Consider the following 26,866-nt stretch of genomic DNA (forward strand, 5'->3'; position numbering starts at 1 on the left):
TCTCTCTCTCTCTCTCTCTCTCTCTCTCTCTCTCTCTCTCTCTCTCTCTCTCTCTCAAAAGGTTAATAGTAGTCTTCTTCTGAAAAGAAATGATATCTTGAAACATTTCACACCATATATTCGTCTAGTCCCCATATCAATATTTGGTTTGGACAGATTGCTGCCATGATGGCTCGATTTTCCACCCTATTTTTTGGAGCTTTTATTGACTTTCCCCACACGAATATTCAACTCGGAAAATGCCCTCGTCGTGGTCGTCTAGAGAGTGGAAATACGGGAAGAAAATATTTTATGGTCTCTTTTATGAAGATATTTTTTAGACAGCAATAGTAGCAAGTAGCAAAATAAAGTTTTTATGTATCGAGATACGTGCATCGATTGCATTCTGAAATTCCGAACACGTGTCCAGGCAACCCTTTCCCTTCAGGGATTCGCAGAACGGGCCACGAAGACGATAGGAATGCAGCCAATTCATGAATGAGTCTCTAGGGAAAGTGGAAGGGATAATAAAGGGTTCGCGTTCTCAGAACAGAGAAAGAGGGCATATTAAAAATGCGACTTTCCACGCGATGCATCCCAACGACTCTCGTGCAGTCATGCAACGAAAATTTCGGGGGGTGACGACGATGACGATATCGATGATTAATTCTTTGCCCAAGCAATGTGCTATGGTACTCTTTTTTTGTTATGGTAGTTTATTAGTTTAATTCGATTCTTCTGTTCTGATTATACGAACCGAAATTTTAGATAAAGATTTAATTAAATTGGGACATTTAACAGATAAACAATCGATCATTCTAGTGAAAATTTTGGAATGAGAAGATGCCTTGAATTGTGGTTAACGTTGGGTCTTTAATTTTCCAGACGTAAAAATGTATACTCGTATTTTGGTATGCATGCCTTGACCTTTGGAGCTTTTAACGAGCGAAGCTTTTAACGTAGCTTTTACCGCCACTCCCTGGTGTACCTATCAATTACAATCGACTCCATGATTGGAGAGATATAATGATAGTCCGCGTCCTCGAATTATCAAACAAAATAGAAGAAAAATATTTTCATTTGTTACTAGTTGTAATAAATTAGCTCGTGTCGCCAAGTACAGAAATCCATCAGTCATGTTTGAAAAATTATGCATATGCGTTATAAACAATTCTATCGTTTGTTTTTCAATAATATTTCTTAATTTATTATATTAATCCCCGCTGGCTTTCAGTTTACGCGACGTTAAATTTTATTTTCAGAAATTATATTTTCCTCGTTGCTCTTCATTTCTAAAAAGGATAGTTTATACTTTTAAATTGTGACTTGCAATGAATCGACTATTTCATTATACGGGTCGACAATACGGTTAACACCTGTTAATTGCATTTGCGTCCTTGGAATTCTGTTTAACTCGTCCCTAAGTTTTTCTAACCATTACAAGCATATTCTCGGAAATTTTCTACGAACAATAAACGAGGATGACGAATGAAACCGACTTATGACAATTTATTTTCATTTTTGTTTGCTTCGTGTGAAACATATAAAAAGAACACGCAAAAACGTCTTTAGAAAAACAGAATAATTCTGAGAGAGGGGGAAGGCATACATATTTTATGTATATAAAATGTGTAACCATCCAATAGCATGTGAATAATTGAAGAACATAATTTATCCTGACGTAAAATACAGAATTTTATTTGAATGATCAGAAGCTTAAATTCATAATAAAATATAAATTTGCATTTTATTTAATTCTACCCGTGTGATGTCCAAGTATTCGATTAATCGATATTCACTAATACAGTATCGAACTTGATCCCAACCTCTACATGTAACTGAACCTGTCTACCGTAATCTCACTGACGTCACGAAAAGTTGGAGTACATGGTAAGCGACGACGGTCGATCGACCTCCTCGGATCTCATGCGCTCCTGCCAACGCTATCGATCACCGTAGATCATTCATCGATCGTCATTATCGATGATCGTGCGAGTGATCGAGACGCATGGAGAGAATCGAGGAGTAAGATCGAGGACTCGACTTAATCTGAGCACTCCTACCAAACGACATGATCTATAATTCGATAAATCGATTCTATTCCCTATTACTGATTTTCTATTTTTTTTTTTTTCATTCGTAACGAAGACATTTTTAATAGATTCATTAATAACATAAATTTGTTGGATCGTTAGTAAACAATATGCTGGAATTAAAGTAAAAATATGAACAATTTGCATAACCTAGATACGCGAAGGTTGATAAATCCAAATAATTTTGTTTCTTTATTGTGGTTGAAGAATAATTTATTTATTCTTTGTATAACACGACACGTCTCAGCTTTACGATTTCTGGATTATTTCCTCAATAATATTTTTAATTCGGTGTAGAAGATGTTAGACGTATCTTATTATGGTACAGATGTTGCGTAAGAGTGCAGTTTGGTATTTTTAACTTACTCGTTATTCCGTTAGATGGCAACACGGTTCGTCGAAACGACGAAGCAGCGTTTTCCCTCGTTTTTTTTTTTGGGCTGTGTACCAAGTTTTCACGATGAAAACATGTTTTGGAACTCTGAAGTTCTGGTTTCAATCTGCGGCACAGAAGCTAAGACAAGCGGAAGTTCAGCTCGTACCTCGTAAGTGTACTCTTACTTTTTAAATCGGTCATTTGGAATCGTAGAACGTAATCATCGAAAGAGAAATCTTGCGACGAGACACTTTCACGACATTCTTTTTGGATACCCTTAATTTCTTTCGACTCCTCCGTCGCTTATTGGATGTTGGGAATCCCAACTTGGGATAGCTTTGTATATTATAAATTTTTAAAACGTATAAAAGTACTATATTACGCGTTTATACAATTTATAGATTATGTAACACTAGTACCGATAAAACGTTACAAGAAAATAATTTAAAGCTGAGTGAAGCGAATTGAATAAATCGTTAACGTTGGCAGCGAGATATTCAAAAGACGCGCGGGACCATGCATTTGTACGCATGCGCTGATAGACAATGACAGATAGGATATCGGGATTTTCTTTTTCTTTTTAGCAGCGATGTAACCAGAGATCTGGCTCCCTTACTCTATCTATAATATTTCTACGGTTGTCTATATGGCTACAATCGCTTCGATTTGCTTCGATTGCGTCATAGAAATATTATTCTACGACTATCATCCATTTGTGTATGGTGAAGTCGTGTCGTGTTTCCGTAAAATACGTATTTACATCACAGATTAGTTTGACCGAAAATCTTGTCGGAACCTTTGATGTTTGTGTTCCCGTATGTTCAAATTAGATTCATCTCTAAGCAAACTAACCTCTTACGCTGTTGTGACTTGTCTAAAAAATTGTAAATACAATTGTGCTATTATTTTGAAATAAATTTTATGAACCATTCTAAATCCGTGACTATTATATGTATATTGTAACAGTACTATGTGATTTAGATGCGTCGCAACGAGTGACACAAGAGCCATTGCCGCAATAACAGCATGCTTGTAGAGCGATGCAGTAATTCATGCGTATGTAAGATTTATGTTCTGTTTCGAATTAAGATGGTCGTTGGTATGCGACGCCAACGGTTAGAACGCTTCTTGCAACTGCATTTTGGTTCAGTGTATCTAGGATCGTTAATTTTTAAATATTCGACATCGCAAACTTAGACGACTTAGAATTTTATATTACAACATTTGAAAATGTCGAACCTTCTTTTTTTTTCTTTTCGCGTGGTACGCAGACTACGGTCTAAGCCAGGTCTTAGTTTCGAGAGAAGTGTTTTCAACGATGGTTTCATTGTCGAAACAAAATATACTCAGGGTGTTTTATTACATTGGTTTAGAAAGTTTTATTTTTTACTTTCTTGTTGAAACGTCATCGTTCGTTTTCACGTAAAACCGGCCCTGGCTCTAAGCAGATAATCCGTAATATCTGGTACTAGTGCTCAACCACTTACCAAGAAGCGTGAAGCGACGACAGATACATCTACTTTATTCACGTGATCGTCTTAGAGCTCGCGGCCTACCGAAGCGATGTTCATTCGCGCTTGGAATTTCATAGAATCCGCAGAGACCGCTTCGCTGATATATTACCGATTCGTTACATAATCTTTATCTCGTTGGGGGACGTGATGTGAGTCATCTGTCGAACGAACTAACGTTTGTGTCCCTGTATTGTGAATAAATTGACGTGTTCGTTGAAGTGTGTCGACACACGATTTGTGTTTCCTGTCTCTTGTAAAGTGCGCTGTACACATTGAAGATTCCCTGAAAATTTTTATTTGTAGTTTGATGGGCAACGCTGCGATAATACTTGGTGACCGCAATTGTGTAATTTGATATTTTGAGAGTGTAACACGTGTTCTGTCGCACTGTTATTGGGTAAGTGACGTTGGTAATGCGTGAACCTTAAAGCTAACGTTACTCATACACGTAATTGTAATATAATAAAATAATAAAAATAGGAATATTAAGTTTAGAGAGACGTGGGCGTATTTAGATCAAAATAGAGGGGGGGCTTTCTGAATTCAACTTGTTTCGTTTCTTCCACAATCGTTGAGACACTTTGTAGTTCAATTCGAATGGCGTTTGTGCCCTGATTCAGAGATTTCGATCATTTTTTTTCCTTTCCAATTATTCGTATACATATTCCGTATCAATGATTTTGTTGTATCATATTCGTATGATAGTACACTTATTCGTAAATGAAACGAAGCATAAATTACAGGCATTAGTGTAGCGTGTACGAGTGCATATTTTTCAAGATCGAAAGATCCTTGAGGAGCTCACAAGTATCTGGCGCATCATTAAAGAGAGAAACATCATCATTAATAATCGAAAATGGCCGTGAATTCGACGTGTACGAATGTGTATAACACTTGGCGCTCGATGAAGTTTCACACATTTCATTCCAGTCAGTGGCGTAGCTAAGTTAATTTTTTAGCGAGAGATTGTTTTATGACCTCTATTAACCAGAAAAACAATTATAAAACGTCCCATTTGCTATTAACGAACAGGCTGTGTTAACAAGGCATGTAATTCTACTTTATTTTTAACATTTCTTATAATTCCTGTTATGAGTATAGGATTATGCAATGGCAATTACAGCAATTAGACGGCACGGATCGATCCGTTATCACCGAATTATCAGTTGTTCCAATTAAACGCTACGCTACCACGTAGAAGCTATTTTCAGAGTACTACGCTATTCAAATTTACCACGCAAAAGTACGAACTTGTTTACAAATATGTATCTCGATATTTTGCGGTAATAGTGCTGAAGGAAGTTTTCGAAAAACGATTTAAAATCGTCTATTAGATTATGAAACTTTCTCTCCAGTTCACTTGGCGTCTATCCAGTCACGGAACTTCATCTGACAGTTTCTACAGGGTGTCCCAAAAATGTTGTAACACATTGAAAGGGGTGGTTCGGGAGGTGATTTGAAACAACTTTTTCCTTAGCGAAAATCTTGTCCGAGGTTTCGTTGAAGAGATATTAAGCAAAAACACTGACCAATCAGAGAGCGAGGATGCCGATGCAGCGCTCGCGGTAGCCAATGAGCGCGGCCGCCTAGCGCGTAGCCTACGCTCAACCGGCATCCTCGCGCTCTGATTGGTCGAAGTTTTCGCTTAATATCTCCTCAACGAAGTCTCGGACAACATTTTCGCTAAGGAAAAAGTTGTTTCAAATCACCCCCCGAACCACCTCTTTCAAGGTGTTGCAACATTTTTGGGACACCCTGTATATCTCATTAATTACATCCCAGTGGCATAATCGAGCTGCAGAATGTACACAATACCATTATCTGACGCAATGGTACTCTGCTTAATTAATTTTCGATCGCTTATCTTTGGATATTTATACAGTCCAGTCATGATGTTGTTTCTGTTTATCTACAAAGGAAACGAAGAAAATCATTTGGCAAAGAAAAAAATCATCTGTACTTTGATAATGTAGCTTAGGAATTAATACACATATTCTGTCATCAGTTGTTGTGGAAGTTAGGTTAGTATCGAGCAAGGTCTCGGGCTTATTGCCGTGTCAGAACGCAACGTCTTGATCGTGAAGTCTGTCTACTACCTGGCCACACGACTCGCACACACGTAGTCTCATTTCAAGCAGAAGTGCCTGGAATCGGGCCAGAATCTGATCGTATGACTAATATTCAATGGCGGACCTTATAGTTCGCTGGCAATACGGCCGAGAATCGAACTAGAGGCCAAGTTGACGTTAGGAAAGCGGCGACAAAATGCTTCCTCGTACGCCTGCTTAATAGATGAAGCGTGAAACTATTATTAATCCTGATTTCGTCGCGATAAAGATGAATCTTCGTCGAGATTGTATCTACTGCTTCTTTGTCAAAATTCCAATAACAAATTTAATTATTAGGTAGAGAAATGAATTCTGTGCCTCTATACTATACTTGACCCGATCTCTATTAAGAACAATGTACATACAGATATAATCTAAATCTCAATTTAATAGTCATCGTAATGCATCTATACGAACTTTAAGTAGTCGTCAAATTTCATGTGTATAGATTCGTTGCAATGGAAACCAGATCGAGGATCTAGATATCTAGAATACAATACAATACTTGCAACCTAACAAGTGTAAATTATGATAGGAATTCCTCCTCCAAGTGTTAATTCGTGAAATACGTTCTTTGTACCGTTTAGTACGCCATAAATGCTATAAATTCTGTTGGCTAGTAATAGCTTTCTGTGCATCCGACGATGCTCTTCGGCAAGCCACTTAAAATCGTTGCTTGCCATCAGTATCGGATATACATAGATTCCCAAACTCCATAATAGAGATTCAAAGGATTCCGTTTCGTAATTCGAATGACTCTAAAAATACGCCATGTTGATGCATGGATTTCGTTTGCTAATCGCTCGATTTGATTCTTATTGGGCACAATACTTGATCTATACATATATTTCGGAACAGTTCGATATCTTTAAATCAGACACGTTCTATTAATACACACTTGATGATTCATCGTTATATTAAATTAAAAATTATAGGTTGCATTTGTCGTAATGCATCTTTTTATAAACGACAACACGATGATAAATTATGTTTAGCCGGTGATCTATTTATAGCCAGATTTAAGACGATTATAGACAGCAGCGAGAAACCGTGTTGACCAACTTTTCGGATGGGGATACGAACGCGAAGGGTATTCGAGCTTACTATAAAAGGATATAGGTAAACAAGTCCAGAGTACAGCCTTGCCACCAGGTCTTTTCTAAAAAGAAAACAAGGAAAAACATGACACTACCAGCCGAAGTTGGCAGAAGCAATGAATCACCTTCGAAAGATATTTTAACTCGGCTTTGCAATCAAATAAAAAAAAAAAAATACATTTTCGATACTAAATGCTGTACACGTACTTGGAACACTTATATAATGTTGTACTTGTATTTACTAGTCTCAAACCCAGAATCGAAATGTGTAATTGGACAGGTAATACTTTTTATTCAAAGCTCAATACCAAAACATGAAATAGCAAGTCATTGTCGAGAAAAAGGTTATCATCTTTTCAACTTTCGACAAGTGCGAACGTTTATCGTTTCGAATATGTATATCGTTACTGAATGCGATCAATTCAGTATCCTATCGACATAGGTGAGAAGATGAGAAATAAAATCATTCTTCGCGTCTGATATAGTATTAGTTCAATAACTTAATTTACTTGTTCTAAATCTATAAAATTTGCTCTTAACATAGTTTATTCTATGAGGTACAGGTTCGTAGTACACGTACTATGTGCACATATGTACACGTATGTATGGCAGAAAATACACCGTTTCTCGAAAGAACCAGACGGAGGCGAACGAACATTCTAGCACACTCTCGCGTGTTCCATCGGTCGTTACCGCGAACGTTCGGACGAGTTCGGTTCTGTAGTCACGTGGCTACGTCCCACACAAGAAATATACATATATTTAAGTTGCTCCTCGGTCGCGCGCCGACAGTTTCACTATCGACCTGAAAGGAGTGCATCGAGACCCGTGCGTCTTTGAATATTGTTCGAGAGAAAACAGTTTCCTCAAATATAGAAGTCTGATTCGCGTGTGTGTGATAGTGCATAGAAAATAAACGAGTGACACGACACTTGGTATATAGAAAAGGAAGAGAAAGGATCGAAACAGGAAGAAAGCAGATCGAACGAAGGACCGTTGGACTAAAACGACTTTGTCACGCATTGCTCTTCCGGTAATCTTTGACAGACAAGCTTAGAAAAAAAAAAACGAGAGTGTGCTGCCAATACGTTTAATTTTCGTTCGGCTTTTTGTTAACCGTCGCTGTTTAGCAAGCTTCTTTGCTGATTCCTTAAATAAACAAAGCGAAACGTGCAAAACGAAACTTAACCCGCAGAGAGCTCTTAACGGCAACGGGCACGACTTAACCTCTTCCTAGTGTGTGAGAAAAGACAGACTATTTAAGAAAAATAGAAAAATACAATACAGAAAAGGAATCCACGTATTGTTGAACAGACACAGATCAAAGAGTCCACGAAATGGACTTTCCTGTCATCGTGGACAAAGCATCCGAATTCGGAAAACCGATCGATTTGGACCGTGTAAGTGGTGCCATATTTTTTCCCCCCATTCTCCTCGTTAGCATTAAACGTGTTTACGTATAAGGTTACGTAGTTTTCCAACGAGCCACTCGTACGATGAAACGCGTCGAGTAATGATTTTCAATTCTCGTTTAAAATCAACCGTTCGACTAACATAAAATGCACCGGTGTCGTTGCGCCAGCGCCAGATCCTGTGGTTCGATTCATGCGACTTGCCACTGGTGCAGAGTCATCTATACGTACTTATAAGATAGGCGTTTTCGTCGAGCTATTCCAGATCGTTCTATACACGTGTTCTTGTCGTTTCAAAACGATCCGATGAATTTCATGTATTCAAACAGTGTTTTCGAATTGATAGTCGTCAACCTTCTGTGCTATATTTACATATTATAGCGATATACGATACTGGAAAACGTGCGCAACGCGTGTGCCTATTTTGGAAGGGACAAATCGCGTTCGCTGTGCTGTAGTAACCGTACTTACCACATATGGACAGAATCTTGGAGTAAATGGATACATTTTTTTGTTTTGATATTGTGAAATATTTCATGCTATAAATTTATTTTTATTTAACGAGTAATGGGTGAAAATAATAGCCCGATGGCCGTTAGAATATATCTGTATGTTCGGAGTTCATTAGGCTTAGATATCTACATAGAGCTCAGTCATCGCCATTTTTCTTTATGTTTGAAATATTGTTTGACATAATGTGAGAAAGATTAAAATTCGATCGAGTCTTAATATTCACCTCGGCCGATACAGTTATGGGTCTATGCATTGAACATTCAATCGTCACTTTTTCTCGTGCAATCTTTGATAATCTGTTCGTGTCGCTGGTTTCGTTTCTGCAATGTAACGTTGCCGTCTGTTCGTTCGACCTTCTCTCGGTTGTTCGTGAGATCGCGTGTAAGTTAGAAATAGATTTTGCGAGGAGTGACGTGTTTTTCGTTGCCACGGTACGTCGGGCAGGTTGAGTCGTGGATTTTTTTTCTTGCTTTCACCGAAATTTTGCTCTACGCCAGAGAATAAAAAGGATCATTCGAGAGCTAAGTATAGCTTTTTTCGTCAATCGGTAGTGGGAAACTTGTGAGAAACATGTATTTAATCTTACTAAATAGTAGATATTTGCAGCTATCTGGGTGATTAGAGACCAGCTTCTTGCTTTAATTTTATTTTCCGTTGAATATTGAAAAGTAGTCCTTTCTTTGATTGTATTTTTTATCATTTCCTCGCGCGTCTATTTCGTCATAAACGATATTTTTCTCTACCCTGAAGAGAATTGAGCGTATTACGAGAGAATGACCCGCGTTTATCTTTGTTCGATGAATAACAGATAAAGTACGTCTTATCGTTCGTTCGTCAGACGGAATTTTTAACCGAATAAAATGTCTGCCCGATCGAGCGCGCGCAACTTGAGGCAAGAATGCTTCGACGAGCTACGCTCTCCTCGAATGAGACTCGTTCCTCCGAAACACAAGCGTTGTTGACGCTAATAATAAACTAACGGAGAGGTTACTCGTCGCAATGACTCTCTTTCTTTCTCCTTCTCGCGACGATGTGCTTCTCGCGTGTCCCCTTTCGCCGAATGACCGAGAAAAAGAGAAAAAATCTAAAAAAAACCTAACATAATCGCGAGCCATTCGTCAAGTTATCCGGCTTTATTTCCTCCCGTTTATGTTCGATCACTCGACCGTATAAGGCTCGTTTCCAGTCCTTACGACCCTAGATGGTTTTTCCTTATGGAATCGCATATACATTCTTACAGGGAACACTGGCGTCAGTATATGTACATACTTTCGAATCTGTCGCTTCAAACATTACATGACCATATCTCATTCGAACTCGATTAGACTTTTTACTTCTTCCGCGAGATACATCATCGCTCTCAGAACCGAGCGAGTTAAGACGAGGGTTTCTTATGCCGTGTTACGTGTTTTCCATTCGAGTGCCTTTTTATTGTAACTCGACACTGGGATAAATAAAGTCCTAATCCCTTTAGTTAGTCGGTTTAAGAGAAACAGAAATTGAAAGTGATGTTTTTGCTACTAAGGTTATTTGAGACTCTTGTCGAATTCAAATCTTAGGAAAGTTAAACTAATTTCCATTTATTCAAGAGATACTCTAGATCAAGGCCGAGTTCCACCGATTTCGAACTTGCGTATACAGATTTTATTTTTAATATATGATACATAAACGATATATAATAGTTTGATGCAGTATTCAATTTAGTCGAGTCAAACGATGAAAGTACGAATTCCAGTCTCGTTTCTTCTTCCGTCTTCGATTGGCAGGTGTACGCCTACGCGACGGCTGTCGCTCCGTAGCGTCATCGCGAACAGTATTAACAGTACTGTTTACCAGAAACCGGTTTCTCCTCTTTTTTTTGTCCATGATAAGGGGCAGACGATTAGATCACAGGCTGAAATATCGCGTTATCGTTCCTTGAAGAGCTAGGCGTGCGCCGTACACCGTATTAAGGAAACAATTCGCGCTAACGTCTTTAAACATAGTGCTCCTCGATTTCGGTTTTGCCTTATATGGCCAGGCGACTCGATGCGTGACCGCACTCGGAGCTAATAAACCATGGAATAGTCGAATTTAGTGTTTCTCAAAGCGTGGTTACCACGTTCCAGCGTGTGATGAGCAGGCGAACTAGTACCGCCACTGTAGAATGATAGCGTATCCCTGTAATTTCAGCGATACTACTGATTATAATACCAATGTTGTGAAAATGAACCTATCTCGAGTACATTTATCGTCAAATGTCCTAAACATCATTTAATAGACTAATAATAAAAAGGAACGAAGACTGAGATGTGTTGACTGAGAAATCAGGAAGCGATTGCTGATCAGTGTCGGTCGCAGGCTTGACTCCAAAGGCCGTGACACAGTTTCCCTCGAGCATCGTTTATACCGCGCCTGCTCGCTGACATTCACCCAGTTCCCTGTTTTATGGGCAACCATAGTAATTTGCTGATCTTTTTTGCGTCATTTGCCTCGTTCCTCCTTTGTTTCTTATATGTGTATTCTAATAATAAGGCTCTAAATAAATGTTTCATTACAAATATGTATACGAACAGACTGTATACTTTTATCCACTCGCAATGAATTTATTTGGAAACATTAAACCTACCATTTAATTTAGCCAAATTTTATTCAATAAACATAGAGGGTATTATTTATGGGAGCGATTGTAAATGCCCACGCGACTAGTGTAACGTCACACGTGTGACGCGTGATTGGTGAGTCGACAATTGAAATCACGAAAAGTCTCATAAAAGGCAAGGAACGCGTGGAATGCAGTTGGTCGATGAATATTCAACGCGGAGCGTGAAACGCGTGCAGTGCGACTGCACTTTCCTGGAACCGCATTGGGTAATAATTAATACGTTCCATAACGTCGAGATAGGAAGCGAGAAGATCATGATTGCAAACACACTCTTGGACAAACAGAATATGTATCGAGGATTCCTGGAAAAAAAAAAAATACTGAATCGATGATTGAAAATCAGTGGGCTCGAAAATAACCATTAGTTCTAGTATTAAAATCATATTTAATTTCTATTTCTAGCACCGAACGAGTAGGCAATCGAATAATTTCGTATATTTACGTTAAGGTTTCCGTTTCGGTACTGTGCGGTCAATTTACATTTGAAAATACACACCTCCCCTCTTGGAGACGTTCGTTCATGGATTTCCGTAACGATATCATTATTATTTGCGGACGCGTAGCCCGACGGTTAGCCTGACCGAATTATTTCACGTGGGCGAGCCGGAAAAATACATGCTCGAAGATGTACATATACGTGCACGTTGCGCCGGGCACCTATATATAGTTTTTTCGTGACGTAAAACCCGTAATAAACGGCGTCACGAGCGAAACGCCCACGTAAATACATTGTACACGAAGCGGCGTGAATAGCTAGTGCGAATCTAGGCGCTGTAGCTTTCTCAGTAACAACGCATGTCTTTCTTCTTTCGTGGCTGTGGAAAGTGAAAAGTCTGCTCCTCGTCAAGTCTCGTAGCTTTCGAAATAATTTAGATAGCTAATTAGATCTGTTTCATAACTTTGATGTATTATATTTCCTTATGAAAAAAAAAAAATAAAAGCTTCTCTAAAGAAAAAATTCATAACAATATCTTCGTTATACCGTTCCAAAGACTCCCTTAAATCTTCTATAAGGTGAAATTTTCTTTAACGGCCACCCTCGTCAGAGAGTCTCAGAGTCTTGGATAGCCATAACATACTCCATAATTTTGGATTATCATGTATCTGACCTCGGTCGTTTCTTTTTTACAGGACTTCCTGTTCGACGACGACGGTTTCGGTCGACGCAGCGACATTAGGTCCCATTTGGACGACCTAGCAGCTCGCCATCCAGAATTCGCTGATCACCTCGTAGGACCGCCTTGGGGCGACATACCGTTCCACAGTTCCTTCCGTAACAGGAACCGTGGTTCTGGGAACGCCGGGACCAACAACTACCAGGGTTACTCGGACGAGGACGCGAGAAGCCAGGCGAGCGGAAGCAGCGCCGCCAGCGGTGCGAGTGCTGTCAGCTCTCACGGCGAGCCTGAGGCCAACCTCCAGGACAAACGATCTCAGAATTTCGAGCAGCCGAGCAGGAGGAACCAAATCCCTCAGTACGGGCTGCGCAATACGGTGGACATAGGTCAACATCATCATAACATGGAGAATCCTGACAAAGCGAGTCGCGGTCAGCGCTCGATGTCCGCTCCGCCTGAGAACAGACAATCCTCGAGTAATCAGCAGCCTCAGCAACAAGAGCAGCAGAGTCAGCAACCACAAGGACAAAGATACGTTTCTAGGATAGATATTACTCCTCAGCACAACCAGCCTCAACAACCGCAGCAACCACAGCCACAGCCACAACCACAGCAACAGCAACAGCCCCAACAACAACCTCAGCAACATCAAAGCAACGTCAGGCACATACCAATTTTTGTAGAGGGCAGAGACGAACCTGTACTGCCCAGGAACATAGACGAGTCACATTTCAGAAGAGAACCCTCCAATCAATTCAATCCATCGTCGGACTTCAAGAGATCATCGATCTTCACAGAGCCCTCGTTCGGTACGTCCCACAAATGGTTCCCTCAATTTCAGGATGCGTTCTATCCGCAACAAACCGCTTACGAGCAGCCTACGAGTCGACAGCAACACACTCACTACCAACAGCCTAAACAGCAGCAATACGCCGAGAGACAACCGCCTCAGCAGCATTACGAGCAACCTAGACAACAGCAGAGGCAGTCTCAACAGCAGAGGCAAGCTCAACAGCAACAACAGCCTCAGCAACAGCACCAGCAACCTCCGCAACAAGAACCGCCAAAGCCCAAACCATGCCCTCCGAAGGATCCTCTGGAAAGGGTAGCCTTAGTTCAGAAAGAAGTGGACTCCCTGGCCGAGCAGGTTAAATCGTATACAGGAAACTCAAGAACAGAGAAACAGTACATATATCTAGACGAAATGCTCACCAGGGAGTTGATCAAGCTAGACGACATAGAAACCGAGGGCAGAGATAACGTTCGACAGGCGCGCAAGAACGCTATAAGAACTATACAAGAAACAATTAGCTTGTTAGAGTCGAAGGCTTCTCTTCCCTCTCCACAGATCACGGAATCCAAGAGCCAGGTCTCTGATGACGTCCACGAGCCCGAACAAAGCGAGTCCATGGACGTGGATCAGAAAACTGAGGAATCGCAAACCAACGAGCCAATACCTCTGCCACCTGGCCCGTCGTCTCCGACAAAGATGGTCGAAGAGAGCAACCCTGATGCCCTGAACGAGAAGACGATCAACTCCGCCAACGATCAAGCCGATAAACAATCTTCCGAACCTATGGACATCATTCCTGCGGAGAAATCCGAGGCTACACCTATGGAGGTGCAGCAGACCCCTGAGCAGGCAAACACTGCTGAGAAAACAGATGTGCCTGAGGTAAAGGATGAGAGTGCTTCCGAAGCGAACAAGGAGAACATATCCGAAGAGAAGAAGCCAGAGAAGGATTGTGAGAAGAAGGAAGCTGTTTCCGAAGAGATGAAGCCAGAAGATGCTTCCAAGAATCCAGAGACGGTGCCTGAAGAGAACAAAAAAGAGGAGGAAGTTTCTAAGGAGAAGACTGACAAACCGAAAGAGAAGGCGGAGGTGGACGAGGTGAAGCAATCTCAAAAGGCGACGAAGAAGGGGAAAAAGACGAAGAAACAGGTACCAGTCTCCGACAAACCCATACCGATGCCACCGCCAGACAATGCCGAAGAGAACGCGAAGTAGAAATGAAAAGGGAGTTTACAAATTGTCACAACGAGATTCGGGATCCAGGATTCTGATCCTGTGATAGTGAGCGACGAAGAAAAGAGGCTGATAGCTCTGGAAGAGCCACCAGTCTCGTGCTAAGCTTTGTCGTTGATTTTGGTGCCGGATGATAGCGTCGTGGATCGACGTAGTCACGCGATCGTTCGCCAACGCCAACGGGGAATCGTTCTTCGGATCGTTCCGTTGCTCTCTCGCCCGCGGCGTTAGTTGATCGTTCTTGACTGGGAGGCGCGTCGAACAACAAACAATCACTTTTTTTTTTTTTTTTAACCATTATTATCACATTGGATTCTCACTGTACGTGCTGCTATTTGCATTTGGACAAGGCTGTTCCTGTCTTCATTTTTGAGGGGCTCTAACGAGTACGCGGAATACTAGTGCGAAATTGTATTAGACAAATTTTCCATTGCGACTGTGGAAATTCCGGTTTTAAGTGACGAAAGCGGGGGAAGGCTTGTAAACGCGGTAGCAATTTTTATTACAAACTTTACGTATAAGTCTTTAAATATGAACATCGCAATGATCCCCAATACTGGAATTTAATTTAAAAAGATGTCACTTGAAAGCGGAGAGTACCCTATCTGCCTCTTAACCCTTTGGGTACTGTTGACGTTTGTAACCATACAGCTTAAGAGCGAGGAAATTTTATCGATCAGTCTTGGATCGATTAATTCTTTCCAGGGCTGGTATTCAACGCTTCCATTGGTAGGATGTGTGCGGTAAACGCCTATGAGCGTTTGATGAATATTGCTTAAGAAATATGTGATGAATACGCTTCGAGTTTTAGCACCGAAAGGGTTACGCGATCTAACAGTGCTCTTTTTCTCTTCAATTATTATCGAGTAACGTCGCGTGTCAAACATCTTCCTTTCGTTGGATGAATTAAATGGAGGGAAACATAATATGAGAGAGAGAGAGACGCGTGTTCTCGGTGAATACGAGAACCGCGAGATGTTTTTGGTGTCTTGTATTGTCAGAACCGAGTGATTAATTCGAGACGATTGCGTGGATTTTGTTAATATCGACGATTCGTTTAACGAGAACGCGTTGGGATCGTCGGGGACGATTTTGATGAACGGAGCCACGTCCGTCTCTAGTATTACAGCGCACGGCCTGATTAACTAACTTTATATTACTATTATTATTATTATTATTATTATTATTATTATTATTATTATTTATAATTTATTGTACGTCTGCTGGAACGATTTAGGCGCAAATATCAAGCGTCTGGTGTCGCCGACGAAACATGTGCGTCTATACGAACCGTGTACATATTGTTAGGATTGTATGCGCTCGACTTGCAAGAAACGATGCATCCTGTTCATTGTTATTGTTAAACGCCGCGCTGTTGAACTGACTCTATACTTTTTATTTAGCCTACTCCGTCGTACCACTCACCGAGGCTTTAAAAAAAGCGAAAAAGTCGTCAACGGTTGTGCATTCATCTACAGGTCATATTTTATTAAATAGTTTAAACAATAATAATTCTGACAATCGAGATTTAAAGTGATCCGATCCAACAGGGCACCAACCAAACTCCTATCTTTATTTCAATTAAAATATTATATTCCACTTCATTACTTTTGATTCAACAAAAACGGACGTCGCTTAAAGAAAATGTTTAGCCAGAGTACTTAAGAACCAGCATGTGGTTTATAATGTTAATAGGAAGTTGATTCTATACATGGACGATTTCACAATGTGTTTCGAACGTTGCTTTAAAATTTTCAACCACTTCCATGTATTCTTTTTTCTTTAAGTGCAACGGAGAATGGGATGCATTGTTTTATGGTTCCTTGTTCAGGGTGATCCTCATTACTTTCAACCTTTGTTTTTTTTTCTTTTCCTCTGTATGATGTTGTTTACGTATCCATAGAGATCACGTGCTTTCGAACCACACATTTTTTTTTTATTTTTTTTTTTTTTCAAAGTAAAGCGTACGTGTGTATGCTAAACGCGAGAATGCAAATGACTACGTGAAAGATTAGAGAGAAACGGAGTGACTGACTAGAGAAACAAAGTCAAGAAACTATACAGTAGTAGGTTGTATAAATATGTGGCGAGAATGTAACTATTTTATGAACAAATGCATTCGATGAAAATACAGTCTGGTCTATGAAGTCCACAACGCGTGGTTCGGTTTCCAATTTCCTGTATATCCCGTGTAAATATACATTTGTCATTATCAAGACGATTCTAAATTTATTACAGAGACATTTTGCGCATGGGTTTTTAAATTAAAAATCATAACATAACTTCTTCAGGAAAAACTAGTTCTGAGCTTAGGAAAAAATTATTTACCAAATGAATAATATTGTTAAAATGGATACTAAGATTTAACAATTAAATGTAATTTTGTGTCGACACTTTTACTGCACTTTTACTGCTTTTACTGAAACGTTCAGATTGATGAATTTCCAAATTAGTGCACTTTTGATTATCAATTGATGGCGGTAACTCCGTAAATTGCGTTTCAGTTGCAGTAACATGACGTGAATGCGTTTAAAATCGAAACGAAAAAGAAATCAACTCAAGCGATGGTGAAAGTTCCTTCAATGAGAGTCCTCGCTTTCAACTTCAATGCTTTATCGAATTCTGGTATAAAAAAAAAACTGGATATTTCGTGTAAAAAGAGATCGACCTTCAGATGCCCTTCGCATGTCCATCTACAAACCGACCGTGTTCACTATAAAGAGCTATCTATACGTTACATAAGGCTTTTACGATACTTAACTCTTTTTCCCCCATTTGTATACAAATATTGTACAATTTTTCATATACATCCCCTCCTTTTTAATTGTAAAAATTCTTTTAATAGATCAACTTTATTCCCAGCATAATAATTAATCTCGAGTGAACGATACGAGTTTAAAGAGTATTTATTTGTTATGGAAATAAACGAAAGTAAATGAAGTGTAATACGAGACAGTAAAATATACTTCACGTTTTCAAATTATTAAAATTGTATTCGAATGGGCGATTGGATAAAGGATTAAATTTCTGTTCTTCTAGAAAGTAATGTTACCTTCTTCCAATTACCCATCCATTAAAAATTGATTATACAAATCATACATTATGATATAAACAGTAATAACCGAGGAGTAGTGAAAAGAATTCTGTTTAGTTTACACTATTTAAGTAAAGTATTTCAATTGTGTAATGTACAAGGAATATCTTCGAACCAATGGTAAGTCCACGAATAATAAAAAAAGCGTGTATGTGCATGAAATATTGTTAAAAGATTTAATTTAAGAATACAAACGAATAATTTATAAACGTTTTACAATAAATAACAATATCGAAGAATGCAAACATAGCATAACCTGACATAACCTTAGATAGCAAATACGAATGTTGTTCATAAGAAAAAGAATTCATTACAAGAAAAATGAACTGATGTCGTTGAAGTAAAAAAATACGCCCGAGCATTCCAAAAATGTAAACGATAGTCTGAAGGGAGAAGAAAGCGTGTTTAACGAGATACGTTTCCTCGAAAAATGCGTCGACCACTGTAACGGAAATTCCGGTACCAACGACCTGTTAAAAACAACATCCTCTACGTGCTCACTGCTACATTCCTGAAAATTGTTTATAGCCATAGACCCCAACATTTCTCTTCATATAATAACGTGGACGGAATTGTAAATGACTGAAAAGGGGAATTTGTTGGGAAACGGGGTTAGTTTTGTTGCAGTCATACTATATGATGTCCGTCTGCAAAGAGTTAATAACTGAAACGAAAAAATCTAATATCAACAAGTTAATAGTATTAAAAAGAGACAAATGTCTTATTCGTTAGTAACCGATGCGAATATCGTTGAAAACTTGGCACGGCAGATGCATACGAGTCATCTAAAAATAGAAGACCTGCTTAGATTTTGAGAAGGTTTTTGCGTCGCGACGCTACCGGGGAATCCCGTTAAAGATGTCAGTAGTCTTTACCGACATCTAGAACGGGTTGCCGAATTTACTTTGGCATTTGAATCACTAAGACGATAGTGTTTTCAGGGGAATTAAAAGGAATTCCGGTGATTTTAATTTCAAACAATTTTTTCAAAACAAAGTATATAATTTGTTGTACAGATTGTTTTCAAAATGCAAATGAACCAATTATTGACGCGGAAAATCGGTGATGGCCGAACAGTAAATTTCTATTACCACAGATTAATATTGTACCGTAGCAAAAGCACGTGTATTGATTATTAAATACATCACAATCATTAGTATCGTTATAAAACTATCTTTCATTCAAGTAAACATAGCATAATATAATTTCTAATAACACATTGTGTAATATTACGACCACAATATTAGCTTCAAGCTTACGACTATAATGATTAGGAAATTTGTATTATTTATTGTTTGTGTGTACAATACAAGGAATGCTTCTATTTTAACGATGGTATCAAAATTGCAAGTGATACTGTTCGTAAATCTTTCGAAAACATTACATAGCAAGTGCCTCAATGATAAATTGCTTGTGTTGCGTCAATTGGTACGAAGCGTTTCTTTCTAAAATTTCTGACAGTACTTTTCAGTAAGGGTACTTCGTTGCCGGTTCTGTTTTATGGTTATACATTACGAAATCACGGTGATTATCTTCGAAGCACATGGGACAATAAAGATCACCATAACAACCCAAACATCGCTCTAAATTTTCTGTTTCATCGCACATTATGCAAGTAGGTTTCACATCCTCGCTATCGGTATGTTTTCCTGCCTGTAACCATAAATATTATAGTCAGAATTTTCTACTTTGTGGTTAAAGAGATATACAAAATTAATTAAACATACAGCGACATCCATTTCTTCCAATTCGTCCACATCTTCTTCATACTTTTTCTCCAATTCGGCTTCAGCCAAAGCTTTTGCAATTAATTTCTTTGTTATGTGTTTTTCGTCAGTGTCAATATCTTCATTCGAATGCTAAAAAAATGATTATGTATTGTGTAACACTTAATTTTACATTAATCTTTTATAAGTCGTTATTTATGTATCAATCTTATACCTTTCTGGATACATTGCTCACACCCTGCAATGATCTTAATCTTGACTGAATTTCACTAGCAGGATCACTTCCTGAGGACAATTCTAGCTGCTCAAGGTACTCCTGTATTAAATCATTTGTTTTCTCCTGATCTGTCCTAGTATCCACATGATGTATCTATAAAAATTAAGATAATTGCACATAAAATAATTACGATAGAATAATTTTGTACATATTTGATTGATGTTTGTATACATTGACTGTATGATTACTAGCATCTGGATCTTCATCCTTTAACAAAGCCAGCCTTCTCTTTATTTCATCTACGCTTAAAGCTGTAGTTTTGTCCTCTTCTTTCAATTTTTGTAATCTATCAACTATTTCTTGATCTGCAGGTTCTAAACCCTTTTTAAATTTGTCCCAGTGGTTTGATTGTTTGTACATTACAATTGGTGGCTTTGCAGGATTTTCCAAAGAATCCAATCTAACAATTAAATTATTACACATAAATCAATGAATGTTTTGCTATCACAGTAACATGAGTCCTTGAGTTATGCGGATCTGTAGATAATGTCTCAAATAATTTTTGTCATTTTTAGATTTGATGGTTAACCTCAAATTGATGGTTAGCTTGACTAACCAAAAAACCCAAATAAATGGAATGGACTGTATATATAATTCAATTTACATGGAAAACACTAGAATATAAGACCACATAAGACAAGGGCTTATTATAATTATGCAAAATATATTACTTTTTAGTAATGTCAACTGGAACAAGAGGTTCCTCGTGTTCTTCTGACATACTAATGTTGTTATCAGAATTTACTTTTTTTGTAGAATTGTAGTTATTATAACAACGTCCGCAAATCTTTTTTACTCCTTTATCTGGAATATCACGTTTATATTTGAGGCACTTAGTGCAGTACGAAAAGCCACAGCCTGGACAAGCAACCTAAATAGCATGACGGGAATAAAAAACCAATGAAAGCTTACTGAAAATCGTCCTGGCGTCTGTACTATTTAAATTATAAATCTAAAAACTTGTGAAAGCGTTGTCACGCGAAAGTGATGGGACATAACCTATTCTACGATTTAACAAATATGGGAAAATCAGGCTTACTTCTTTAGTAAAAAACGAGAATTTCGTTTGACAAATATTACACGACATCCTGAACTTATATTTTAAACATTATTACGATGTCATTAAATGTGATGAAAAAATGTCTCTTGTACACTCCTCGAGAATATCTGACGTCTAAACGATCAAATTATTAGCAATCGACTATAGAATCATATTCTAAGGTAGATGCATGTTTCGTTTTCAACGAAACGATAGATTTTACTTCCGAATTCTCTAACTTATATTTTAATAGACGGTTATCTAAAAAGAAGTCATTGTAGCAGAAATACAGAAACATTAAAAAATTTGCTTTCTTCAATTTTTCCAGAAAAGTCTATGTACTGTTTGACAGCGTGAACTCAAGGTAAACAAAACTATGCAACTGCTACGGACCGAAACGTCAAAAGGTTATACTCCGAATACATACAGACGCAATAGAATTTATACAAATTGCTATAATATATTAATTACAGATATACACGCCCTCAGGGACTGTAGTTATGCTTGATTGTAACTAAAGTACGAGTTTAGCAATCTCAAAATATCCGAGTTGTAAATATTTTTTAGGTCTAAATTTTAATTTTCTTCCCGCCGCTAGATGGCGATATCATTGTTGCCCCGTAAATGCACGTCAAATTTTCTTTTTTCTTTCATTTGTAAAACAGTTAAATCAGTCTATTGACGCTCACTAAATTAACAGTTTGTGTATATTGTTATAATTGATCTGGTCATCAACGTGCAATACAAGTACTGACATTATTTTATGATACGAGAAAATTAACTGTAAAATACGGAGTAGCTACTGTTTATTATTGTTTTATATCAGTTCTAACCTAACATAACAGTTGTTTATTTCAAATGATATTTTACTATTGACATATATTTCGCAAATATATAAAATAAAAAGTAAAGTAATAAGTTCTCTGTTATAAGTGGAGGACATTCGATATCGTTTTTATTAGAAAAATTCTTTACTGTTCAAGTTACTATATATAATGTCATCAGTTCTTCAAAATAATGAGATTTTACACACAGATGTTACTAATGACACGTATAAATCATCTGATATGAAAGTATTCGCAGGCAATATGCCTTTAAACGATTATGTAGAAAAGCGATATAACAATATAATTAAATCACCAAATGATAAAAGAGAATATAGAGGTTTAGTGCTGACTAATAAAATGAAAATATTACTTATTAGTGATCCAACAACTGATAAAAGTGCTGCAGCCTTGAATGTGAATATTGGTTATTTAAGTGATCCAGATGATTTACCAGGTCTAGCACATTTCTGTGAACATATGATGTTCTTAGGAACAAAAAAATATCCGCAAGAAAATGAATATAGTATGTACTTATCACAAAATAGTGGTTTATCTAATGCATCAACACATAAGGATCATACTACTTATTACTTTGATGTACATTCTGAAAAATTGAAGGATGCACTAGATCGTTTTGCTCAGTTTTTCATAGCACCACTGTTTACGGAAACTTCAACCGAATTAGAATTAAATGCTATCCATTTGGAGCATGTAAAAAATTTAGCAAATGATACATGGCGCGTTGATCAATTAGAGAAATCATCTGCAGACCCAGATCATCCTTTTAGGAAGTTTGGTGTTGGAAACAAGCGAACATTAGATGTAATACCAAAACTCCAAGGCATAAATGTAAGGGATAAGTTACTTGAGTTTCATGAAAACTTCTATTCAGCTAACATTATGTCATTATGTATACTTGGGCATGAGAGTTTAGATGAACTTGAGAGAATAGCAGTAGAATTGTTTTCTGAAGTAAAAAATAAGGAAATTGAAGCACCTGTTTGGCCAGAACATCCATTTAACGAAGAACATTTTAAAACCAAATGGTACATTGTTCCAATAAAAGATACAATGCATTTGAATATTACATTTCCACTACCCGATTTACGAGAACATTACAAAGCTGCGCCTGCACATTATGTCTCACATTTACTAGGACACGAAGGAAAGGGATCGCTATTGTCTTGTTTGAAAACAAAAGGATGGTGTAATTCACTTATATCAGGCAAACGATTAGGTGGCAGAGGCTTTAATTTTTTTAATGTTGTTGTTGATTTAACAGAGGAAGGCATCGAACATGTAGATGATATCATTCTGCTGACTTTCCAATATATTAACATGTTAAGGAAACATGGACCAGTTGAATGGATTTACAATGAATATAGAGACATTGCAAACATGAATTTTCGATTCAAAGAAAAATGTTCACCTAGTATTTATGTCATTACACTGGTAAATGTGTTACAAGATTATGCAATGGAAGAAGTCTTAGTGGCAGAAAGTCTATTCCAAGAATGGGACCCTGATTCAATTGAGCAGGTAATGGAATATTTGACACCAGAGAAAGTGAGGATTCACGTAATTGGAAAAGTATATGAAAGTATTGCTAATGAAACTGAAAAGTGGTATGGTACTAGGTTCAAAAAAGAAAAAATACCACAAGACATTATTAACAAGTGGATGAATGCTGGTTATAATTCAGATCTTAAATTGCCATCAAAAAATGAGTTTATACCAGACAAATTTGACATAAAGCCAGCAGAAAACAATATAACCAAATTTCCAACAATTATTGAGGACACTCCATTATTAAGACTATGGTTTAAACAAGATGACGAATTTCTTGTACCTAGGGCTAACATGTCTGTAGCTTTTGTCAGTCCACTGGCATATATGGATCCTCTTAGTTATAACTTAAGTTATATATTTGTAGAATTATTTCGCGATGCCCTAAATGAATATGCATATTCTGCCGACTTAGCTGGGCTTAAATGGGAAATTGAGAGTAGTAAATATGGAATAACAATAGGAATCAGTGGTTATGATGATAAGCAGCATGTCTTACTGAATAAAATTATGGATAAAATGTTTAGTTTTGAAGTTGATCCAAAAAGGTTTGAGGTTTTGAAAGAAAGTTATATCAGAAATTTAAAGAATTTTAAAGCTGAACAACCATACATGCACACAGTTTATTACCTTGCTGTGTTACTATCAGAACAAGTGTGGATGAAGGATGAATTACTAAAAGCAACCTCTCAAGTAACAGTTGAAAGGATTCAACAGTTTATACCACAATTTTTAAGTAAAGTACATATAGAATGTTTAATACATGGGAATGTGATAATGTCAGAAGCTCTTGAAACAGCTAAACTAATAGAATCAAAGTTAACTAGCGCGATCCCTCAAATAATACCACTCTTGTCGAGACAGCTAATATTGTACCGTGAAATTAGACTAGAAGATGGTTGCCACTTTTTGTTTGAAGTAGATAATAATTTACATAAAAATTCATGTACAGGAGTCTATTATCAGACTGGGTTACAATCAACTCAATCAAGTATGTTACTAGATCTTTTGGCACAAATTCTTTCGGAACCATGTTTTACTACTTTAAGAACTAAAGAACAATTGGGATATATTGTATTTAGTGGAGTTCAAAGAACAAATGCCGCAGAAGGCTTAAGAATAATAGTTCAAAGTGACAGACACCCTAAATATGTTGAACAAAGAATTGATGCATTTTTAGAATCCATGATACATCATGTAACAAATATGTCAGAAGAAGAGTTTAGTAGACATAAAGAATCATTGGCAATGAAACGACTTCAGGAACCTAAAATGTTAAATACCTTATCTGTCATATTTTGGAATGAAATCTCATCGCAACAATATAATTTTGATCGGAAAAATATTGAGGTTGCATATTTAAGAACTATAACACGAGAGCAATTATTAAAGTTTTATAAGGAAATGCTGCAGAGTGATATTCAACATAAATTATCAGTACATGTTATTTCTTTAGTAGAAGATTCAGAATCAGCAGAAAAAGATGTAATTAAAACTGATGAAGATACCCAGCCAGATGATGCAATAAATGCTGTGGAATGCAAAAAGATCACTGATATTATGGCATTTAAAATTAGTCAATCTTTATATCCATTATTGAAGCCATTTGATAATGTACGAAGGAAAGGGGCGTATTCTTCTAAATTATAAAACACCTAAGATGTTTTAATTCTATATTCATATTTTTCAATGATATGTCTATGAATTGTAGTGAACATCTACTAAATAAATACTTTTAGCATATTCTGTTATATAATACACTGTTTAAGTAATGTATAAATCAATTTCATGAATGCATATTGGATATTACATCTGAATAATCAAATAATAGCAGCTGAGAAGTACGAAAATGTTACAATTAAGTAAGAGAGAGAGTACGAAAGAGAGTGTAATGGTTAAGTTTGTAACATATTAATAACATAATTAATTTTCAGAACTATAAAATTGTGTATGTATTCAAATTTTTGAACAAAAAAAAAATGAATGCACGCCAGGGAGAAAATTAATCAATAGCGAAGTAAACACAGTGTTCAGGAAATAATCCCATTTATTTGTATAACTTTCAACGAACGAGAATGTACATACGTTTTTAAATAAATTTACGACTGAGGAGCAGTGGTCGAGCCCGCAGAGTGCTCCTCTCATCGTCCGGAAGATTGGGTGGATCGAGTAGCTCGGCTCCCGTGGCGGAGAGAGGTGTGGGTATCCAAAAATTCCCGATCGATCTCGATTGATCTCGATCACTTTTCGAGTTCGCCGTTCGCTCCTCGCTCGTCTTACTTTGTTTTAAACGTCTAAACAAACAACAAGCGCTTTTGTTTTATCTTTCTTATTACCTTTACGCGAATCCTATACTTTCGCATATTCTTAAAGCCCGAATTAAAAATTGTGTCACTTCTTGAAGTATCATGTTCCTCTCATAGAAAAAGGTAAGTTTCGTGACAAAATTAAAAATTCAGCCACCTCTTCGAGTATCATATTCTCCTGATACAAAAAGGTAAGTTTCGAGTCAGAATTAATAATTGTGCCACCTCTTCGAGTATCACGATCGCCTGATACAAGAAGGTAAGTTACGAGACAAAATTAAAAATTGTGCCACCTCTTCAAGTATCATATTCTCCTGATACAAAAAAGGTAAGTTTCGAGTCAGAATTAATAATTGTGCCACCTCTTCGAATATCATATTCTCCTGATACAAGAAGGTAAGTTTCGAGTCAGAATTTGATACGTACCATGAATTCCTCGTGGCACCTCTTCGCATATCATGTGCTCCTGATACCAGGAGTAAAAATCTGACATTTCCCATCACAATTTTGAGAAGAGCGATTTGCAACATTGTTGACTTTGCAACATTGTTGAAGTTTGAAGGGAGCGATTTGCAACATTGACTCTGCGACATTGTCGAGGTTTTGAGAGGAGCTATTTGCAACATTGTTGACTTTGCCAAGATGCAAAATTGACCAGAATTCCGAAATGCACCGAAAATTAGTCCCTTGAATTAGGCAACCTATGCTAACAGATATGTCGGACCGGTTGCCTGCTCGTAGGCGCAAACGTGCCACCTCTTCGCATATTATGTTCTCCTGATACCAGAAGTGAAATTCTGACCAAAATTTGACACGTACCTGATTTCTTTCGTGCCACCTCTTCGCATATTATGTTCTCCTGATACTTTGTACATGGTGTCAGGAGGTGTTAAAAGTTGTTAGGATGTGTTAGGAGGTGGCAAGAAGTGTTAGGAGGTGTTAGGAGATGATAGAAGGTGTTCGGAAGTGGCAGGAAGTGTTAGGAAGTGTCGGGAAATGTTACGAGGTGTGTTAGATGGTGTTAGAAGATATTAGGAGATGTTGAAAGCTGTTAGGAGGTGTCAGGTAGTATATGGAAGTGTTAGAAGGTGCTAGGAATTGTTAGCAGGTGTTAGGAGTTGTCAGGACGTGTTCAAATGTAAACGAAAAG

The 26,866-nt window shown here is 37.6% G+C and overlaps 4 protein-coding genes across 6 annotated transcripts in view; 2 read left to right on the forward strand and 2 right to left on the reverse strand.

Moving 5' to 3' along the window:
- The window catches only part of LOC128881513 (BAG domain-containing protein Samui-like), a 21,490-nt gene extending 4,461 nt beyond the window's left edge, over positions 1 to 17,029 (forward strand). The window contains exons 1-2 of one of the 3 annotated variants that reach the window (XR_008458095.1): positions 5,768 to 8,200; positions 12,868 to 13,008. Coding sequence is in view for 2 of the 3 variants with exons in the window: in XM_054132632.1 (XP_053988607.1) it covers positions 8,505 to 8,567; positions 12,868 to 14,862 (2,058 nt within the window). In the remaining variant the exon portion in view is untranslated. Of the gene's footprint in view, positions 1 to 5,767; positions 8,568 to 12,867 lie in introns of those variants that run through there. The other 2 variants (XM_054132632.1, XM_054132631.1) reach the window with 2 other exon arrangements.
- A 1,910-nt stretch (positions 17,030 to 18,939) lies between these two features.
- Positions 18,940 to 21,196, reverse strand: LOC128881521 (abscission/NoCut checkpoint regulator). The gene is made up of 6 exons (XM_054132642.1): positions 21,018 to 21,196; positions 20,650 to 20,849; positions 20,150 to 20,378; positions 19,916 to 20,071; positions 19,702 to 19,833; positions 18,940 to 19,627 (listed from the first exon to the last, which is right to left on the reverse strand). The coding sequence occupies exons 1-6, from the start codon at positions 21,063 to 21,065 to the stop codon at positions 19,442 to 19,444; spliced, it is 951 nt and encodes a 316-aa protein (XP_053988617.1). The 5' UTR covers positions 21,066 to 21,196; the 3' UTR covers positions 18,940 to 19,441.
- A 147-nt stretch (positions 21,197 to 21,343) lies between these two features.
- Positions 21,344 to 25,720, forward strand: LOC128881511 (insulin-degrading enzyme). The gene has a single exon (XM_054132628.1). It carries the CDS (start codon positions 22,013 to 22,015, stop codon positions 25,058 to 25,060), a length of 3,048 nt encoding a protein of 1,015 aa, XP_053988603.1. The 5' UTR covers positions 21,344 to 22,012; the 3' UTR covers positions 25,061 to 25,720.
- Positions 25,571 to 26,866, reverse strand: part of LOC128881516 (zinc finger protein 395) — a 97,401-nt gene continuing 96,105 nt past the window's right edge. Inside the window, exon 9 of the transcript XR_008458096.1 lies at positions 25,571 to 25,704. The gene's annotated coding sequence lies outside the window, so the exon portion shown is untranslated. The remainder of the gene's footprint in view (positions 25,705 to 26,866) is intronic.

Source organism: Hylaeus volcanicus, chromosome 8 (assembly GCF_026283585.1).
Source record: "Hylaeus volcanicus isolate JK05 chromosome 8, UHH_iyHylVolc1.0_haploid, whole genome shotgun sequence".
Taxonomy (NCBI): domain Eukaryota; kingdom Metazoa; phylum Arthropoda; class Insecta; order Hymenoptera; family Colletidae; genus Hylaeus; species Hylaeus volcanicus.

Bases quoted from the DNA above. Each gene is read 5' to 3' on its own strand.
- LOC128881521 (XM_054132642.1), bottom strand. From the start codon at position 21,065: ATGTCGTGTAATATTTGTCAAACGAAATTCTCGTTTTTTACTAAAGAA. The intron at 20,850-21,017 runs GTAAGCCTGATT...CATGCTATTTAG, and splicing joins TCTCGTTTTTTACTAAAGAA to GTTGCTTGTCCAGGCTGTGG. The intron at 19,834-19,915 runs GTATAAGATTGA...TCATTTTTTTAG, and splicing joins TGAGCAATGTATCCAGAAAG to CATTCGAATGAAGATATTGA.
- LOC128881511 (XM_054132628.1), top strand. From the start codon at position 22,013: ATGTCATCAGTTCTTCAAAATAATGAGATTTTACACACAGATGTTACT.